This window comes from Cucumis sativus, chromosome 3 (assembly GCF_000004075.3).
Source record: "Cucumis sativus cultivar 9930 chromosome 3, Cucumber_9930_V3, whole genome shotgun sequence".
NCBI classification, from domain to species: Eukaryota; Viridiplantae; Streptophyta; class Magnoliopsida; order Cucurbitales; family Cucurbitaceae; genus Cucumis; species Cucumis sativus.
Genome location: NC_026657.2, coordinates 25688449 through 25707285, shown reverse-complemented (window position 1 = coordinate 25707285; position 18837 = coordinate 25688449). Strand labels below are relative to the sequence as shown.

General features: G+C 33.1%; 2 protein-coding genes across 2 annotated transcripts; one reads left to right on the top strand and one right to left on the bottom strand.

Annotated features, from left to right (window-relative positions):
* Positions 1-845: 845 nt before the first annotated feature.
* LOC101209945 (protein FAM9A) lies at positions 846-3373 on the bottom strand. The gene is made up of 2 exons (XM_011653349.2): positions 2720-3373; positions 846-2224 (listed from the first exon to the last, which is right to left on the bottom strand). Exon 2 carries the CDS (start codon positions 2193-2195, stop codon positions 1047-1049), a length of 1149 nt encoding a protein of 382 aa, XP_011651651.1. The 5' UTR covers positions 2196-2224; positions 2720-3373; the 3' UTR covers positions 846-1046.
* Positions 3374-11961: 8588 nt separating this feature from the next.
* On the top strand, positions 11962-14379 carry LOC101212882 (cytochrome b5, seed isoform). The gene is made up of 3 exons (XM_004144335.3): positions 11962-12322; positions 13715-13781; positions 13888-14379. Exons 1-3 carry the CDS (start codon positions 12239-12241, stop codon positions 14136-14138), a joined length of 402 nt encoding a protein of 133 aa, XP_004144383.1. The 5' UTR covers positions 11962-12238; the 3' UTR covers positions 14139-14379.
* Positions 14380-18837: the final 4458 nt, after the last annotated feature.

Genomic DNA, 18837 nt, shown 5'->3' with positions numbered 1-18837 from the left:
TGTTGGAATAGATGGTTAGTTATTTGTTTTTCTTCATGAGTGAATGCATCACTTCATGAAAATACTAATAACTAAATTATAGAAAAATACATGAGTTTTTGAATGACCACGAATAAGTTTATAAATAAGGTCCTTTTTTATTCAATTTCATACATGTGCCAGTTGAGCTAGACTCATATTGACTACTATATTTTTTTTCATATACCTACATTATATACTATATATTTTTTCATATACCCTAATTCATTGATCAAAAACTACATAATATACTATATATTTTTCATATACTCTAACAAATTTTATATATAACCATAAAGCCTTGCTCATTGAAGAAAGAGATCAGACGAAGGGGATTTTTTTTAATAAAATCACCAAAAAAAATTATGGAGTTATTTTGATTATAATATTATCATAATAAAATTAATCACATATCATATGTACATAATCATGGTTCACTTTTTTTTTACCTTTTGATATATTATTAATAATAAAGATAAATAATTTGGTCTTTTGTACTCTACATTTGTGTAAATTTGAAGCTCATTGAGAAATTTATGAAAAATTTGGCAACATTAGGTCAGACTTGTAATAAGACAGTGTATTTAAGCTATTGTAGTTAAAACTAAACTCAAACTTAGTAGTGGGCCTTGGAAACATTTGGTTTGTCATATTTCATTACTCTCATGAAATGGTAATATGTCAAAACTTTTTTAACTGTTTCGATTCCGTCATTTATTCATACATATACTTGTTTGGTCAAATAAAAGTGGTCCATCTTAATTAGATTAAAAACTTGTGTCAAATCTTAATTAGATTTGTAAGAAATAAGAAAGTTGAGAGAGAGATTGTTTAATAATTTAGCATTAATTTAAATTAAATAATTGATATACAATTAATAAGAATACAAAGAATCAAAACTGTTTTTAGGGATATTTTACATAATCGATTTTGTGAGGAGGGGGGAAAGTAAACCTACTCAAACCTTAGCAAATTTAAATCCTCAAATGATGAAACAAAATAAATGAATAAAAAGAAGAAAAAAGAAATCAAAAGGCATCAAGGATTTCCAAGATGAAATTACTGCAAGTAGGACAGTTCCCGCGGCTTACCATCAACTCCTTCGAACACAGCCGGCAAAAAGTATGCCCACAAGACGCCAACGGCCCGTTCTTATGTTTCACCATACAAACGCAACAGCTGAATTCTTCACCATTACCATCATCTTCATCTTCTTCGTATTCATCATCTTCATCTTCCTCTAAGAAATTTCCTTCAAATCCCATTCCGTAACTCGATCTTTCAAAACCCATTTCCCTGTCCGTCTCATGCAATAGATCCATCAACGACATCCTCACCGGTTCCGACGCTGGCGAAGACTCCTCCTCCTCCTCCTCTGATTCCGTTGTTGATTCTTCCTCTTCGTTTTCATTTCCGCTCTCGTTGTTGTTTTCGTTTTGTTTTTTTTCTTCTTCTGCGGCTTCCGCTGCTGCTGCTGCTGCGGCAGCGGCCGAAGCTGCATCTGCTGCTTCTTGTGCTGCGACGGCTTCTCTTGCGGACATCATTCTGTGTTCTGATAAATTCAAGTGTCGGATTCGGTTATCGCGATCTGGTTCTGTTGGATCCGTGTAATTCTCCATTGGATTTGAGACACGGACTGAGTTATGGCGTGACATTTGCGGTCTCATGATTCGAACTGGCGCTGCATCTGGAGACGATGAGTACTCGGAGGATTCATCATAATGAAACGCAGAGGAATCGCTTGAGCTGTTCATTGTGGAAGTTTGTCGACACATTTGACGGCGAGTGGATTTGGAAGTTTCTTCGGACGGATGACGAGATTGATTATCGGGGGAGTTTTTGGACGAACCGGTGTTAAAACGGACTTGATTTCGTCTTCCCATTAGAGAGCGCTTGTTGTGAACAGGAATATCAGAGGTCGGAATTGGAACCGTTGAGACCCATGCAGAGCCGGCGCGCTTCAGCCGGAGCTTATCCCTAAAAGACTTCCAAGTCCTTTTATCCTTTCCGAAAAGCCCCTTGCCGGTGCTCGGCTCCTCGTCACGGATTATGTCAAGTAGGGTTCGGCCGCGGATTTCGGTGGCCCTTGCAGTGGCCGGTGGCCCTAATCTATTGTTAGCCAAAACATCATCCAGTGTATAGCCTGCCAGGCTACGGCCATCCTCAACCATCGACATTTGATCGGAAATTTGAGGATCGAAACAACCTTCCGTGTTCACGAATCGTGCAGATCACATAAAGAAGAAGAAATGTCAAAAGGTGATCGAATTTGAATGCAGGTTAGTAGAAATCAATAGATCATTGCTTTTCCAGTAAAAACCTAATTATTGATGTAAATTGATGGTCATAAAAAACACAATCAAATTAAGCTTCACGAATTCATGCATTATTTTCTGACATTAATTCATTTTGGGATATTGTTAACTGAGAGATCCAATTGACAGTGTAACAGGAATGGTTTCTGTAAGAAGTTTGATCTTAGCAGGAAGAAGAAGAAAAAGAAGAAGAAATTTAAGTGTTTCAGATGAATCCCCATGGTTTTTCGATCAATTACTGATACAAATAGATGATCGTCTTAATAAAAAAAAAAAACAAAAAAAATAAATTTAAGGTTCAGGAGGTTCGTGCATTAATCATCTATTTTCTCTTTATCTTGTGGAATCAAACAATTTGGAAATTGCAAAAAATAAAACAAACCCACCTTGGGATAGTAGGCGAACAATGGATCCAATATAATGTAAATTTGGCAGGAAATGGGCTCTTCAAGAACTTTGGAGGTCGGCAAGAAGAAGAAGATATTCAGGTATTTCAGATGAATTCCCCTGTTTTATTGGATCAATTACTGATACAAATAGATGATGAACATAATCAGAAATCAAGGAATTAATGCATTTATCATCTTAGTAATGAAATCATTTTGGAAATTGAAAAAGAAAAAGGAAACCCCACCTTAAGCTATCAAGGGAGATCCAAATTAAATTTGACAGGAATTGCTTCTGCAAGAACTTTGGAGCTTGGAAGGAAGAAGAAGAAAAAAAGAAGATATTCAGTTATTTTCGATTTCTTGAAGATTTTTTTTTTAAAAATAGAGTTAAATTAGAAAGGTAATGAAGAATGTGGAAGAGAAGCAATTTGTTAGGTGGGGTTGTCCCAATTTTTTCGTTTAAGTTGTGAGGTTTAGAAAATTGTTTAAACAAACAAAATAGAGAAATAGTGGAAAATTGAAAAAGAAGATTAACAAATATCAAAAGTGTTGTAACATTTTTCTAATACTTTGTTGGGAAAGAACTAAAAAGCAATTTATTAGTTTTTTCTTTTCTTTTCTTTTCTTTTTTAAGACGTAGATACCAAAATTCCAAATCTATATCCCTATTAGTGTCGTAGATATAGTTTTTTCTATGAACATTACACATTTTACTCATCCTCAATTTCAAATCCATCCTTTGACATCTTATAGATTCTTCTTACTCTCAATTTGAATCTATCATTGTAGATCTTTTGGTTTAATCTACATACATTGTATTGAGAAAAAATCTACATACATTGTATTTAACTGTATTTTCTCTCTTCTTTTTTTTTTTTTTTGTTGAATTTTTAGAATTAGTAAGTTCAGATTTTCAAATTTTATTTGAATGGTCTTTTAAATTTGGTGTTTGATAAACTCAATGTTTAGTTATATTGGTCACTGTTAGTCATATACTAAAAAAGATTAAGTCAAATCAATCATGTATCAATAAACTCATAAAGTAACAACAAGAGTTACGATTAGTACTAAGAAATTTGAGAGATTTCAGCGGTGAGAAAAAGACTTTCGACGGTCGGCAAATACATAACTTTTTCGACAGAACCTGGGTCTAAATTTCGAGGTTAGTACTTTATATATTCATAACATATGAAATACTAGGTATATTTTAGATATTAGATTAAATAGGCAAACAAACAAAAATATAGTTTTGAATGTGATACCTTCTAGGGTTTATTGAGTTTCAAAGTAACCAAAATTCTTGAATTGTGATATATTTTAGGACGTAACTAAAACATATTATGTGTTTATTTAACTTACATTGTGATTTACATATGTAACAAAAACTTACTATGTTAAATGGCAGTTAATTTTGTAAAATTTTATTTAAATGCAGTACTGAAAATGGTTAGAAGAAGTGAAAGATGTTTTAGGTCGAGGAGTAGGAAGATTAGATCAAACGAACATGATCAAATCATTATTGATGATCAGGAAGTATATTTAGTATTAATTGTTGTAAGAGTTACTATATTGATGTTTCATATGTATATTACTTGTTTCATAGATATATATACATAAACATAATCAGCAAAGAGGAGGTGGAAAAAACAATACAATTAATGTATGTATAACATAAATGTTTTAAATATATAACATAATATATTTTATATACCATTATAAGATTGACATGAATAAACAGGCAAGAGAAAGAGAAATTTTTACTCACAAGCAAGCTGTGAGGAGGAGCCTGGGGAGAGAAAATCAACCATCAAAGATAATGAAGTCACCCTTCACAACAAAATTTAGATCTGCACAACCAAAGAAGAAAAAATTAGAGTTCAATAGTCAACCATTCGTGCGACCAAGTTTCAAATTGTTATCACAAACACTTTAAGAATGCAAATTGTTATCACAAACACTTTAAGAATTCAAATTGTTATCATGAACACTTTAAAAATTTGAAGTTGAATAGAATAAATTTAAGAATTTGAAGTTGAATAGAATAGATTTAATATTGAAGGTTATGCGCTGAAGTGAAAATTAGGTTTTATGATAACTTTATGTGTAATTTATGGTATGATGAATTGTTCTATTGCTAGTATTATGGAAACACTGAAACGTTATATGCATTAATATGATACAATATATTATACTATCGTGTTCATTATTCTAGAAATTTCTATGAAATATTGGTTTACTGGATACAAAATATGGCCAAGAAATTTTCTTTTTACCAATTAATTTAATGGAATAACTAACACTTAAAAAATAATAGAATTGGAATATTGCCAATTTATCCAATTGTGAATTTATGTCAAAGTTTTGATCTCTTAATTGTCTCAAACTTAAAATTAAAAAAGTTTGCTATTTAATTTTTTTTAATAAAATTTGAAATGGTGTTATGATTTGAGATAAAAACTTATGGAGAAGCCTTAAAAGCGTGAGTTGAAGATAAATCTACCATAAATTTGTTTATTATTATTTGAAAATAATAAAAGGCAAAATCTTAACCGACTCTCAACGAAAATGGGGTAAAATGTGGTGTTTTATAGAGGGAGTTTGAGATTTAATTTCGATACAAATGGTATATAAGTAACATATTCTCATCTTCTAAATAAAAGTTTTGTATGCTTTCTTTTTACCTGATTGTGAAATTAATGGAAAAGGAGTCTAACCAAGGAAGTTTTTTTTATTTTTCTTTTAGGTGATTGTGGATAAAAAATGGTCGGAGTTGTCACTGAACTTTATTTCTACTGACGTCGGACGTCGGTCTTCATAAATTCGACCAATAACAACCTGAGCCTTGATTCGAAATCTGAAAAATAAAATTTCAATCTAAAAACAGATGTAGGGGAAGAGTGACTCCACCTACACATTTTATTAAGTTCTTTTTCATTTTTGTTTCTTCAATTTCTTTACTTTCTCTTTTTTTTTTTTCTTATCAGTTTACTCTTTTTTGTTTTCTATTTTTGTTCTATTTTTTCTCTTTTTCATTTGCTTTTCTTTTTTTCTTTCGGTTTTTCTTTTCTATTATTTATTAATAACTTTTTTTAGCTATTTCGTGAACCACTACTTCGTCGGCTTCTTGAATTTGTACATGATCAACTCTATCATGTTGCCCACTGTTTTGTCTTGCTTCTTTGGCTTCAGTTTCTTGAGTTTGTACATGATACAAATCTATCCTGACACCCACACCCACTATTTCGACTGTAACACATTGAGGGGGACACATTGAGGGGGAATATGCTGATGATGATCCTCTCGACTGTGACACATCAAAGATGAAGATAGAGATCCTATAGACTATGGCACGTCAAAGATGCAAATGATAACGACTGGTACACGTCGAAGATGCAAATGATGAACGTACGTCCGAGATTTAAATGATGATGGTTGTGACACGTTGGAGATGCATATGATGATCGCACGTTGGAGATGCATATGATGATAGGCTGCAGTACGTCGAAGATGCAAATGATGATAGCTACAACACGCTGAAAAAGCAGATGAAGATGCAAATGATGATAGCTACAACACGCTGAAAAAGCAGATGAAGATCGCACGTCGGAGATGCAAATGATGACGATTGCAACACGTTGAAGATGCAGATGATGGTGACTGCAATACATCAAAGATGCAGATGATGACAGTTGATGAATCTTTGTTGAACGTCAAAGATGCAAATGAAGATGGATCCTCTCTGCTGCAACACATAGGAGAAGCTAAAGAAGAAGATGATCCTCTAGACTGCAACATAGAGAAGATGAAGATGGAAATCCTATTGGCTGCAACACATTGAAGATATATATGATGGCAACTGCAACATGTTGAAAAAACAGATAAAGATCGCATTTCAGAGAAGCAGATGGTGATCGCACATTGAGGATGCAGACGATGACGGCTGCGACACGTCGAAGATGCAGACGATGACGGCTGCGACACGTCGAAGATGCAGACGATGACGGCTGCGACACGTCGAAGATGCAGACGATGACGGCTGCGACACGTCGAAGATGCAGACGATGACGGCTGCGACACGTCGAAGACGTAGACCCTCTCGACTGCAACACATAGGATAAGATGAAGATGATGATCCTCTCGATGAAGATGAACCCTCTCGGCTATGACACATGGAAGAAGATGAGGATGAATCCTCTCGGCTATAACACGTGGGAGAAGATGAAAATGAATCCTCTCAGCTGCAATATGTGGGAGAAGATGAAGATGAATCCTTTTGGTTGTGGCACGTGAGAGAAGATGAAGATGAATCCTTTTGGTTGTGGCACGCGAGAGAAGATGAAGATGAATCCTCTTGACTATAACACGCGGAAGAAGATGAAGATGAATCCTCTCAAATGTAACACGTGGGAGAAGATGAAGATGAATCCTCTTGGTGTAACATGCATGTAGAAGAAGATGAAGATTAATTTTCTCAGCTGCAACACATGATAGAAGAAGATCCTCTCAGCCACAACAATTGGGAGAAAAGGTAGAGCTCGCTACTTTGACTTTTTCCTCCTTTGTCCCCCTTTTTTTTTTCTTTCAATCATGTTTTTGTTGCAATTCTTGTAAATGTCATAATTTTGTTGCATAGTAATGAATTTTTGTTATTATGGTGTAATTGCTTATGAATTTCATTTTCTGCTAAGATTACATCAACACAATGAAGCATAATACCTTTTTTTTGTGTACGACTAAATTGAAAGTAAACTTTGAGCTGCCTATGTACACTTTTTATAACATAGAGATAAAGTCATAACATAGTTCAACTGAGTCTGTTATTTTGCCATTCACCTTTTAAGCTCTTGTGGACTAGGAACATCATGCGGTTTAGGCTCTTGCGTTAAGGAGCTTTACACATTTAACAAATATTTTCATAAAAAATTTGTTCACCTTCTTCATTTGTAGAATTGATAAATATTATAAGTCTTGGCTTCACGATCAAGGGACCTTCTATGTTAATGTCAATAGACAACTTTCTCTTCATGCGTGATGGGACACATTGTGAATCTTCTCGTCATTATTTTCTTCATGAAGTGATTTTACCTTCACAGTTTTTATATCTTTTTCATGTTGATCACTTGTCATCTTTAGTCGATCAAAAACAGATGTTGAAGGTTGATCTTTCTTCGATCTGGAGATATTTAGCCTTTTGAAAGATGAAGTTCGAGTAGAAGTAGACGTTGGACATTGGTATTCTTCTTCTTTCGTGGTCAAACTCAATCTTCGAAAGACTGAAGATAGAGTAGTTGAAGACTTGATACAATCAAAGACAAAAGTCTTTTGCTTAATTTCATTTGAATTGTCTATTTCTTCAGAAGATGCATAATTGTTGTTAACTTCTGTTATATTGACAACATGACATGCAGTGACTTCTAATATTTCCTTGGGATGATCATCAAAGAAGCTTTTTGGAAGGAATTCTGTTAAAGTTATCAACCATCGAGGTCGAAAAAAGTTTTCGTCTTTTCCTTTGATAGACTTAAGCTTGCACATCTTCTTGTTTATTTTTCCCTTCTTTTTATGGGAGATGCTTCCTTTTGCATGCTTTTGACAGAATGACGACTTATTTTGAATGGAATTTGGTTGTCTTCCTTTTTGACGAGTTACAACTATCCATCGTTCGTCACCATCTTCAGTAGGCTCTTCTTTGTTTTGGGAGTCAGTCGTCACGATCATTTGTTGGAATTGGACAACTATAAATTCAAAAGTCCCAAACTGAATTAAGTTTTTCCTTTGATCATAAAGTTGTGTTGATGGTGGAACACTTAAAGTCATCTCGACCTCAACATGATTCGTCTAAGCTAATTCATCAATATCCAACTCGATCTTCTTTTCACGAGCTAACTTTAGAACCAACTCCTTCAACACGGAACACTTTCCAACAAGGTGACTAATGACCCAATGGTACTTACAGTATTTAGGATCACCTATTTTTCCTGCTTGTTCTCATTGTTTGCATTCTGACAATTGAATAAGTTGCTTCTCTAGCAGCTGCTCTAACATGTCTGCAACATCAGAGTCAGAAAATGGATAAACTTTTTCCTGTCTTTCTTTAAGAGTTGGGTGTCGCTTTTCGTCACCATCATGTTTTCTTTCAATTTTTGTTTCTTTTCTTTTAGAGAAAGATTTCAAAGGAGTTACTTGAACAACCATAGACTCATTTATGACACTATTTGCAATCTTTTTAGTGTCATCAATTTCATTCTTGTCGCTCCTCATTTTTGGAGTCAAGAAATCTTTTGCTCCTCTACGTTCGATACTTAGTTCCATATCATGGGCACAAGTCGCCAACTCTTCAAACATGCGTGGTTTTATCCCTTGTAAAATAGAGAAGTTCTCAATATATGTCTTGGGTGCACATCTCAACTGCAAAGATTATGTGAGCTTGTCTTTGTAATCCAAGCTTAGAACTCTCCATCGGTTTATGTAGTCAATGACTGGCTCCCCCTTCCATTGTTTGGTGTTTGTCAACTCCATCATGCTGACGATACGTCGGGTGCTGTAGAAGCGATTCAAAAAATCATCCTCAAGCTGCTCCCCAACTATCAATGGATTCATGTTCCAGGTCGATGTACTCGTCGAAGGTGTTTCCTTTCAGAGTTCGAACGAATTATTTTACCAACAAATCTTCTCTAGTACCAGCAGTTTCACATGTTTTGATGAAATGAGCAACATGTTGTTTTGGGTTTCTCTTTCCATCAAACTGTTGAAACTTGGGTGGTTGGTATCCATTCGGCATTATGAGATTGTCAATCCTCTTTGTATACGTCATGGAATACAAAGAGAAAGTTTGAGCAGATCTACCATATTGAGTTTTAATGGATTTTGCAATCATCTCATGCAACTACTGAACAAACAGCGATGCAATTGAGGCCGAATTTTGTTGTTGACTTTCTTGCATAACTACCTTCCATTTGTCAGTATTGTTGATAGTATGTGTATGGCTTGATTCAGCAGCATCACAACGCTCGATGTGATTCTTGAGAGATTCAATCCCATTATCCCTTTCTTCAACGGCCTTCATGAGCAGGTTGATCTTCTTTTCAAGCTCAGTCATTCTGTCTTCACTTGTATCCACGTCAGTCACCATAACTGGTATTATATTTGGATGAGGCACTCCTCATTTGAGTGTTCAGAGGACGAAATTTGTTCATCAATCACAATATTTTCTTTTATTATAACTCCAACTTTTGATGGTTTGGGCAACTGTTCCCAAATGTTTTTTGTGATCTCAAAGGATGACATTTTCTTAGATGATTAAGTCTCTCTTGAGTGACTACGAGTATTTGGTTGCTTGTCGATGTCGCTTGGAGCTTTGGAAGTGTTTCCTTGGGATGTCATGATTTCTTTAGATGTTCTTCAAAAGAGAGAGATGAAAGGTAGAGATTGTCCCACTGGGCATGCCAAACTGTTCACACGAGATTTCGAAGAAATGGAATTTGTGGAATTGAACTTTGTATATTAGTGAATATAGCGGATACAATCTCTAGTATTTACTCATTTGATGTTTTCTCTCGAATACAAGTTAAAACTTAGAACTTCTTGATCTTCGGTCTTCAGAATGTTGTAGTTGTAAGTCGATTTGAACTTCGATCTTCCGGAATTCAAGAAAAGTTCAATCTTCCTAGTCTTCAATCTTTCAGAAGTTGTTGATCTCGAGGTTGATACGAACTTACACGTCTTGAGAGCTTTAATGTTCAATTTTTTACCCATAAATTTAATAGGAGAATTGAGACTTAAAATTGATAAAATTGGAATATTGCCAACACATGAATTTAAGTCAAAACTTTATTTTTGTTTTTTTGTTTTTTTTTTTACATAATCACCTAATTTGAATTTTTAGCCAAACTTGTGCTACTCAAGGATGAATTGTCCCCAACTTAAAATTTGAAATTTTGGTTTTTTTACCTAATTTAAATATGAAATGAATTTAGGCGTTCAGATCAAGTTTATTTATTTTTATTTTTTTGCGATAGAAGAAAAACAAAAGTGATTTGGGGAATTTTTTTCTTTTTTATTCTAAAAAAAATTCAATCCTAAATTTGATTAGGAGAATTTTTAAAAAAATTAATTTATTTGTTATTTTTTTCTAAAAAAGATAAAGATTAGGAACTTATTTCAACCCTCAATTTCAACTCCTAACTCAATCTCAAGAGGTTTGTTGAGAAGTTGGAGATTTGATACCTGCTTTGAGAAGAAAGTTGAGAATAAAAATCACATTAGAGTTCATCGGTTCTATACTCATTGCTTATGTACTTAGGTCCTCTAACTTTTTTTTTTATTTCATTCTTTTTTTAACCATTTTGCATTACCTTTACTTTCAACCTAATTTTTTTTCAATCTTTCTTTTTGCAATTCTTTTATCCCATTTTTTTCATAGGTGTTAAAGGTAACGTGAGCTTGGAGATGAACAAACTGAAGTGCACTTCTTTATCATTATTTTGATTTGACCTCGATGATGGAGTACACCATTGAAGATAGAGAAAGAACAAACAAAACTTTGAAGAGATGAACCATAGAATCTTCAAACTTCTCAAAGTAAACAATGACAGACTTGAAGTAAAGGAGGTGTTGAGGCTTCAACATCGTGTAGCAAATGGTTTAAGGAAAACAAATTTATTTTTTTAAATCTATAATATACCAAACCTACCATCTAAAAACTAATATGCACACAAAACATGAGAGAGTAAATTATTCCAAGAATAATGTAAATTAAACATGGAAGGAAAAAAAAAGATGAAAATTGTGTTATGTAAGCCATATTAGTCACACATGATCAATCAATGGATGGAAGAGATATGGAAGTCCTATCCATGAGATTTGAAAAGTCTATCATATTGTAAAATACCTTAAATATATTTTAAATGTCAACAACTTTAATATAATGAAAAAAAGTATATATTATTGAAATGGCAGCAAACCACACCTCTTTGTATTTTGAATTACACGGTAATTAATACATAGTAAATAAATAACTCTGTACCCAGAACTTTATACCTTGATATATTAAGTAAATCAAACAACTCAAATCTTTATTTATGATCTCGAACAAAATATAATCGAGATCATATAAGGTCAAATTAGACATATTGAAAAAATATGTTATGCACAAGTTGCATCAATTGCTATAAAACTTAATACATTCAGTTTTTGCCCAAAATGAAGAAAAATAGAAAAGAAATAAAGAAAAGAAAAAAACTGGAGAGTCGAATTGAATTGAAAGCAAAATAGAAAGAAAGAAAAGGAAGAATGGTTGGTATGAGAATGGCATTGCATCAGCCTTACCCCTTACCTTACCTACCGAACGCTCAATAGGAAAGAAATAAAATGATATTACCATATTAATTTCAATGTCTCACCAATCCCATTTAACACCACTAACCTTCAAAAACTCTCTCTCTCTCTCCCCCATTTTTTCCTTCAAAACAACAAAGATTTGCCTTTCATATTACACTAAACTTTCAAGTTCCGACAATGGGCGGCCACTCGGTGTTCACCTTGGCTGAGGTTGCTTCCCATGACAATCGCAACGATTGCTGGTTGATCATTGAAGACAAGGTGTTTGATCATTTGTCTCTATCTCACCCAATTCTCTTCGATGGATTTCTGTATTTTTATTTTATTTTATTTTTTGCTCTTCTTTGGATTATCCTTTTCTTGTTTTCAATTTATAATGTTAAACATTCCAATGGGTCTATTTGATTTTGACTGATTGAGTTTCATTCATGGGATTACTGTTCTGTGTTCTGTTTGAGCCTGAATTGGGATTCTGAATCCTACTTTGGTGTATTTAGACTATGTTCCTGAATTTTGGTCGGTTGTTAGATTCTCTGTTTGTTTTTTAGCCTTGGTTTCCAGCTTCTTTTTGTCTTGTAATTATTGGTTAGGTCTCATTTTACTTGATTGGATTGGAGTGCCTCTTCTTTTCTCTTTGATGGGTGGTTTTTGCTTTTCCTTGGATCATCCTTTTCTTGTTTTTAGCATGTATGGTTAAACGTTACGATGGGTCTATTTGATTTCGATTGATTGGGTTTCGTCAATGGGATTTGTGTGAGCCTGAATTGGGCTTCTGATTCTTACATTGGTGTATTTGGACTAGTCTCACTGAATTTTTTGGCTACATGCTGGGAGAGAAGTAATAGAATATATAGGAGAAAGATTAAATTCTTCTAGCAATGTAATGTCTGTTGTTAGATTCTCCTCGATTTCTAGGCTTTTTCTTGTGTAATCAATGCCTAGGTCTCGTTTTGCATGACTGGAGTCCCTCCGGCTTTCTTTGAGGATTTTAGTTTTCTCAATGCCTCAATGAAAGTCACTTTTTTCATTAAATAAATAATCTACCTGTCCAAGCTCTCTGTTTTAAGAGTTTTTGACTTCCCAAACATATATATGCTGTTTTTTTTCATTTTTAATCTAGGTATAATTCCGTGGGAGACTGGTAGATAAACAAAAATACTAATGTTTTCTTAAGCCTTCAGACTTCGTTCTTCTCTTTCCCATATCAGATATGTATCCATGCTTCTTAGCTGCATGTTGTTTGTGGTGAGATAACTATGGAGCAGTATAAATTGTATTTAGTTCCACAAAAATATCTTTTAGGCCTTCAATCGGTAACCATTTGGCTTTTGATTTTTTTAGCTCCGAAAAATGAAGTGTATTTCTCCCAATTTGTTACGACACTTGACATGTTTCTTTCTGTAGAAGAGTGGAATTCTTATCAAATTCTAAAAACAAAAACAAAACTCTATAAACTACTTTTATTAGTTTTTTTAAATTTGGCTTAGGTTTTTTAGAAACAATGGTAAAAGTTAGATAACAAAGCAAGAAACTTAGTGGTAGATGAAGTGTCTATAGGCTTAATTTTGAAACTACCCAAACCAAATGATCATAAATCAGGGTCGTATACTACTGATTAAGTGTTTGCTTCTGTTCATTTCCCTAATCCAACAGGTGTATGATGTAACAAAATTCCTTGAAGACCATCCTGGTGGTGATGAAGTTTTGTTGTCAGGCGTTGGTATGGAAACAAACAACCATAACTTTTCATTGAAATATGCTCCTGATAACATTTGTTTGAAATACCAATGGTGGTTCTTGACGTTTTGAAATCTTGTTGTCTACAGGTAAGGATGCAACCAATGATTTTTTCGATGTTGGGCACAGTAGCACTGCCAGAGCAATGATGGAAGAATTTTATGTAGGCGATATCGATAGCTCAACTATTCCTGCAAAAAGAGATTATACTCCTCCAAAGCAACCCCTATACAACCAAGACAAGACACCAGAATTCATTATCAAGGTCCTCCAGTTTCTTGCTCCCTTGGTAATTTTGGGCTTGGCTTTTGGCATCCACCTCTATATCAAAACAACTTAAATATTGACACTATATCACTTCTATTTTCCTTTTTTTGTTCGAAAAATTGGTTCAATATGTCCCAACGAGTGTACTTTGTTGAAACTTGTATGATTATCTTGAAAAATTGTTGGGAGTGTGACCCTTTCTTCTATGGTTTTTTTCTCCTTGTACTTCGTTAGTGTGTACCTCGCTTGCACGCTTGCAACTGTTATTTGACTTCCTCCTCTTGATCTTGAAAAATAGGCGTGCAATTTGCAAACATACTTTCCTCGAATACAACAATTGCAGGCATGATAGATTCAATATTCGATTTTAAGGAAGGGCATATATGTCAAATACTACGAATTGAAGAACATTTTAAACATAAAAATTTTAAGCAATGACCAGTATTTGAAGAAATGCTTAGGAAAATTGGAAAAAAAATATATCAATGAAATATTTTGTAGGTTTCGTATCTATGAGGCAAATGATCTAATATTTTCAGACGTGTTAGATATCCTGACACACGAGAATGATAAGCAACTCATGTAATATTTTTCAACTCAAAAGTAAACAATCTATTTAAAATGCTTATTCACTCATCTAAAACTAAGAGACAAATAAATAAAAGATCAAATTCTAGGATCATCTTTATATCATCATCATATTGAGTCTCCACAAAGCCTTGTAAAATATAACTCTCTTGAATCTTCAACAATGTAACAAATAAGTTTTTTCGTTTATTTTCTATTTCGGATTGTTGTCATTAGTTTTTGGCATTTTATGATTTTTCGTAGATTTTGTGAATTACATTTATGTAACGACTCAACTTTTTCATATTAAGCGGAGGTCTTTACTCAAATAAAATTAATATTTTAAAACCCAAAGCAATGCAAAGTTGAGATCATCTTATTAAAGAAATAAAAATGAAGTCAACCTTCCATGAAAATCAAAGTGTTAAAATAAATAAATAATTAATTAAAAAAACTTAAGTCGGAGTCTCCTAATAAAATCATTAAAGAAAGCAAATGTTTAAATGAACCTAGGTTTATAACATTAAGAAATCGTGGACATAAAAATAAATTAGCGGAAGCATCAATCATAGTCTCATCCTAATGGCACGATCATGAGTCCTTTTTATCACTTGTCAGCTTGTCTTTACCCTTGCCTGAAAGAATAAAACATGGAAAGAGTATACAAAATACCGTGTAAGGACCCATTTGTGGGCATACTAGGTGGTAGCATTAACTTCCTAATAAATAAGCACCTTGTATCATAACATTAACTTCCTATTAAGGAAGATCCTGTGTTATGTCATACCCAGTCTAGTGATTCCGTAGAGCATACATCAATCTGTGAGGCCCAGATTCGAAATAATAGAGTCCTGTTGAAGAGGAGTGCACCTTGTTGAAAAGAGTTATTTTGGCTAAGTGTAAATACGAGGCGTTTCATGAAGTAAGTTACATTTTGAGAAAAAAAAGCAATGCAAGGAGAAAGCTTGCATCTAAGTGTCGTTGGGGTGAAGTAGGCGTTTTGTTGCAAGAAGAGTTAAGTGTTCTGCTGTGGTAATGCGAAGTGAAGTCAAGTAAAAGAAGTTGGCATTTGTCACTTGTCACGAGAAGAAGGTAAGGAAGAGTACATGTGTAAAGTTGTAAGGTTAGCATTTCAAGGAAATGTCTAATCTTCAGTTGACAACTGGCTACATGTTGAGCTTAAGTTGGTTGCATGGTCTGATAAGCTATGAGTCAACATGTGTAAAGTTGTAAGTAGGTGCTGGCAGGTAAAGGGAGGTTCGATGATGACTAATTGGGTTAAAGGATTAGTATAAATAAGATCGAAGGGACCAAAGAAGGTGTTGTTATTCTATTAAGTTGTCGAGGTTAAGTTGCTTGCTAAGGAAGTGCTAGGCGAGAAGAGAAAGTGAACTAAGCATTTTGAGAAGGAGGGAATCAAGTATTTTTGTGAGTGATCTTATAATAAAAAAAAGAAGTGTTCTGTGAGTAACTTTCATAAAGAAAAGATGTGTTTTGAAAGTATTCTTTCTGAGTTTGTAGTTATGCATAACACATTTTGTATATCTATATAGTGTTGATATTGATGTTGTTATCTGAAAAGAGAAAACTATTGATTTCTATGTGATGATTGTGATACTTGTATACGAGTAAACCATTAGTCTTTTATTCCTATCAAGTGAGCTGATATTATGTTGTGTGCACATAATGTATAAAGGTGTCATGTGGATGGTCTGTGAACCAAGGAAATTCCTGGATGTTTTTTATGGAGTGAACATCACAGTAGTCTAAATGCAAGATGCCAGTGAGAGTGAATCTCAGTAGTCTTGGCATAGGGAATAACTCATGTTCTTGGTGGAAAGGAATAAGTTAAAGCTAATATGTGATTTATCAAATGAGACGTTGAAAGCATGTGTTTATGAAATGCAAATAATTGGTTTTGATCTCTCGTATGACTTATAATTCTAATATGAATCAAATCCATATTAATTTAAACATATAGTTTATTATGAATATTATTAATATTATTTGAATCATATTCAAATATTAATTTCTTTCGTAAAAGCTTTATATTACAATGTATAAAATACATTATACAAATTGTATCATATACAATTTATTCTCTTCAATCAATTTGAACAATTCAAATTAAACCATAATAAATTTGATTTTCATTTATGCTTATTCAGCTAACAAGCAGAACTTATGGATCTACATATTGAAGCTTCAATTATATGAGATTAATTAATTAAACTAATCTCTATTCATTTACTATCAGTCATTTCACTAAAGACTAACAGTTGCACTCTTCTTACTGTAGATATATTTTTGTATCATTTAGATACAACCAATCAACAGTTTAATGACCCTTCACCAATTGCTCGTAAGTACATATAGGCCAAAAATTACTATTTTGCCTCTGTAGTTACATTTAACTCCTTGAGGACCATTGGTTCCTCTAATGAATAATAAGTTATAATTTCACTACAACTAAACTCCTCTTAAGCCAAAAGAGGATGTGGCGCCACATTGTTCAAGCTCTAGAATCAGCTCTTAAGAGAGCAATTTCTTTACTTACTTTATCTATAGAGAATGAGTGAATTTCTTCTCGTGTAGCTGTGTTCTCCGCTTCCCAATTAGGATGAATCTCCAAAATGGTAGGCATATGGAGTCAGAGACATAGGTCACTCTCACCCATGTAGATCAAATGACAGCTTTCATAGACAAGAGTTCACAACTCACTTAAGATTTAGGTCAAGTCACCTATGGTCATTCTAGTTAAATGTGGTCCCAGCTAGTAACAGTGTTAATAAGAGAGACTATTCATTTTATGGTTCGGACTTAGACAAACTCTTTGTATAGAATACCCTCACTCTAATGTCTCGACATGAATGATTATGATCAAATCATTTATAGCACTTTAGAACAATTGTAACAACTACAAAGCAAGTTGTATTCATAGTGTCACAAGGATAAGGTATTCAATCTTATACATCTACTATAGACCATTTAGGCTATCACTCAAACATGATCCACTGCATGTCTCCACATACATGTTTAGGTTATAGAAAATAACTTTGGATGTTTGTTTATTTGTTTGTGCATTAATTAATGCAACTAAATGTCAAATAAAATTAAACACTTTATTTTATTAGATAAATAAAATACTTATAAAATACAATAACAAACTACGAGACCACGAGATTTAGGACATCAATCCCAACAACATCATCTTAACAAAATTGTAGTCGCAAGGATCAAAGTAAGTATTTTTTTCAAAAGTTTGGGGACCAAAATAGATGCTTTTAAAAGTTTAGGACTAGAATAAAACATGGTACAAATAAGATTTTAACCTATATACACATGTTTAACTACTTAACCCAAAGTTCACAAAATCACACATTATCTTCCTAGACTTTCAAATTATATCAATTAACCTCTATCACAAATTACTCTTAATAAACCGACTTCACTTAATTAATTTTAAAAAAAAAATCATCTATATCCTAGAATATTTTTATTAAAAAATGTACGTCAAACATATATTTAAAAAAAATTGATGTATCAAAGTATCCTATGTATCTCTTATTTGTATCCATGTATGTGCTTTATAGGTTTGTGTATTGTGGATTTTGTTCGCTTTTAATTATTTTCATTTGTCCCATCGAAATTAAGAATGGTCTCTAGTTAGTTTATTGTTGATTTTTACTTTCAAAGAAGGGAAAAGAAAAGGTCGTTATTAATATTTCCTTTAAATATTCATACGTTTTTTTTCTGGCATGAAAATATATTATTATTTAACCAATTTCAATAGAAATAAATTTTGAATTATTGAATTTAATACTTATTTGAAAGTAAATAGACCTAATTGTTTGCATGAATTGACTAGAGAAATATCTTTTAAGAGGTCATTTTTTATCAAAAAGTATTTTAAATTGTTGTCAATGTCAAATGCTCTATTTTTTTTTTTTATAAAAATGACTTATTTTTCAAAATTAAACCGTCGAAAAAACTATTTTAAATTTGGACTATAGAAAGCATAAAGACAAAGGTATATGGACCAAAACAAATTTTTAACTTCTTTTTAATTTTATCAGCTAGAAGATTGAGATTAGATTAAAAATGATGATGAAACTGTTTCGAAGAAGACAAGAAGCTGCAGGAAAATGTGAAGCAAATAAAATCATCTTGAGTTTATGATGATGAAATTGTTCTTTTATGGATTA

Excerpts from the sequence above, each read along its gene's own strand:
- LOC101212882 (XM_004144335.3), top strand. The coding sequence starts at position 12,239 with ATGGGCGGCCACTCGGTGTTCACCTTGGCTGAGGTTGCTTCCCATGAC. Across the intron at positions 12,323-13,714 it reads GGTTGATCATTGAAGACAAG|GTGTATGATGTAACAAAATT; the intron begins GTGTTTGATCAT and ends CTAATCCAACAG. Across the intron at positions 13,782-13,887 it reads AGTTTTGTTGTCAGGCGTTG|GTAAGGATGCAACCAATGAT; the intron begins GTATGGAAACAA and ends TGTTGTCTACAG.
- LOC101209945 (XM_011653349.2), bottom strand. The coding sequence starts at position 2,195 with ATGTCGATGGTTGAGGATGGCCGTAGCCTGGCAGGCTATACACTGGAT.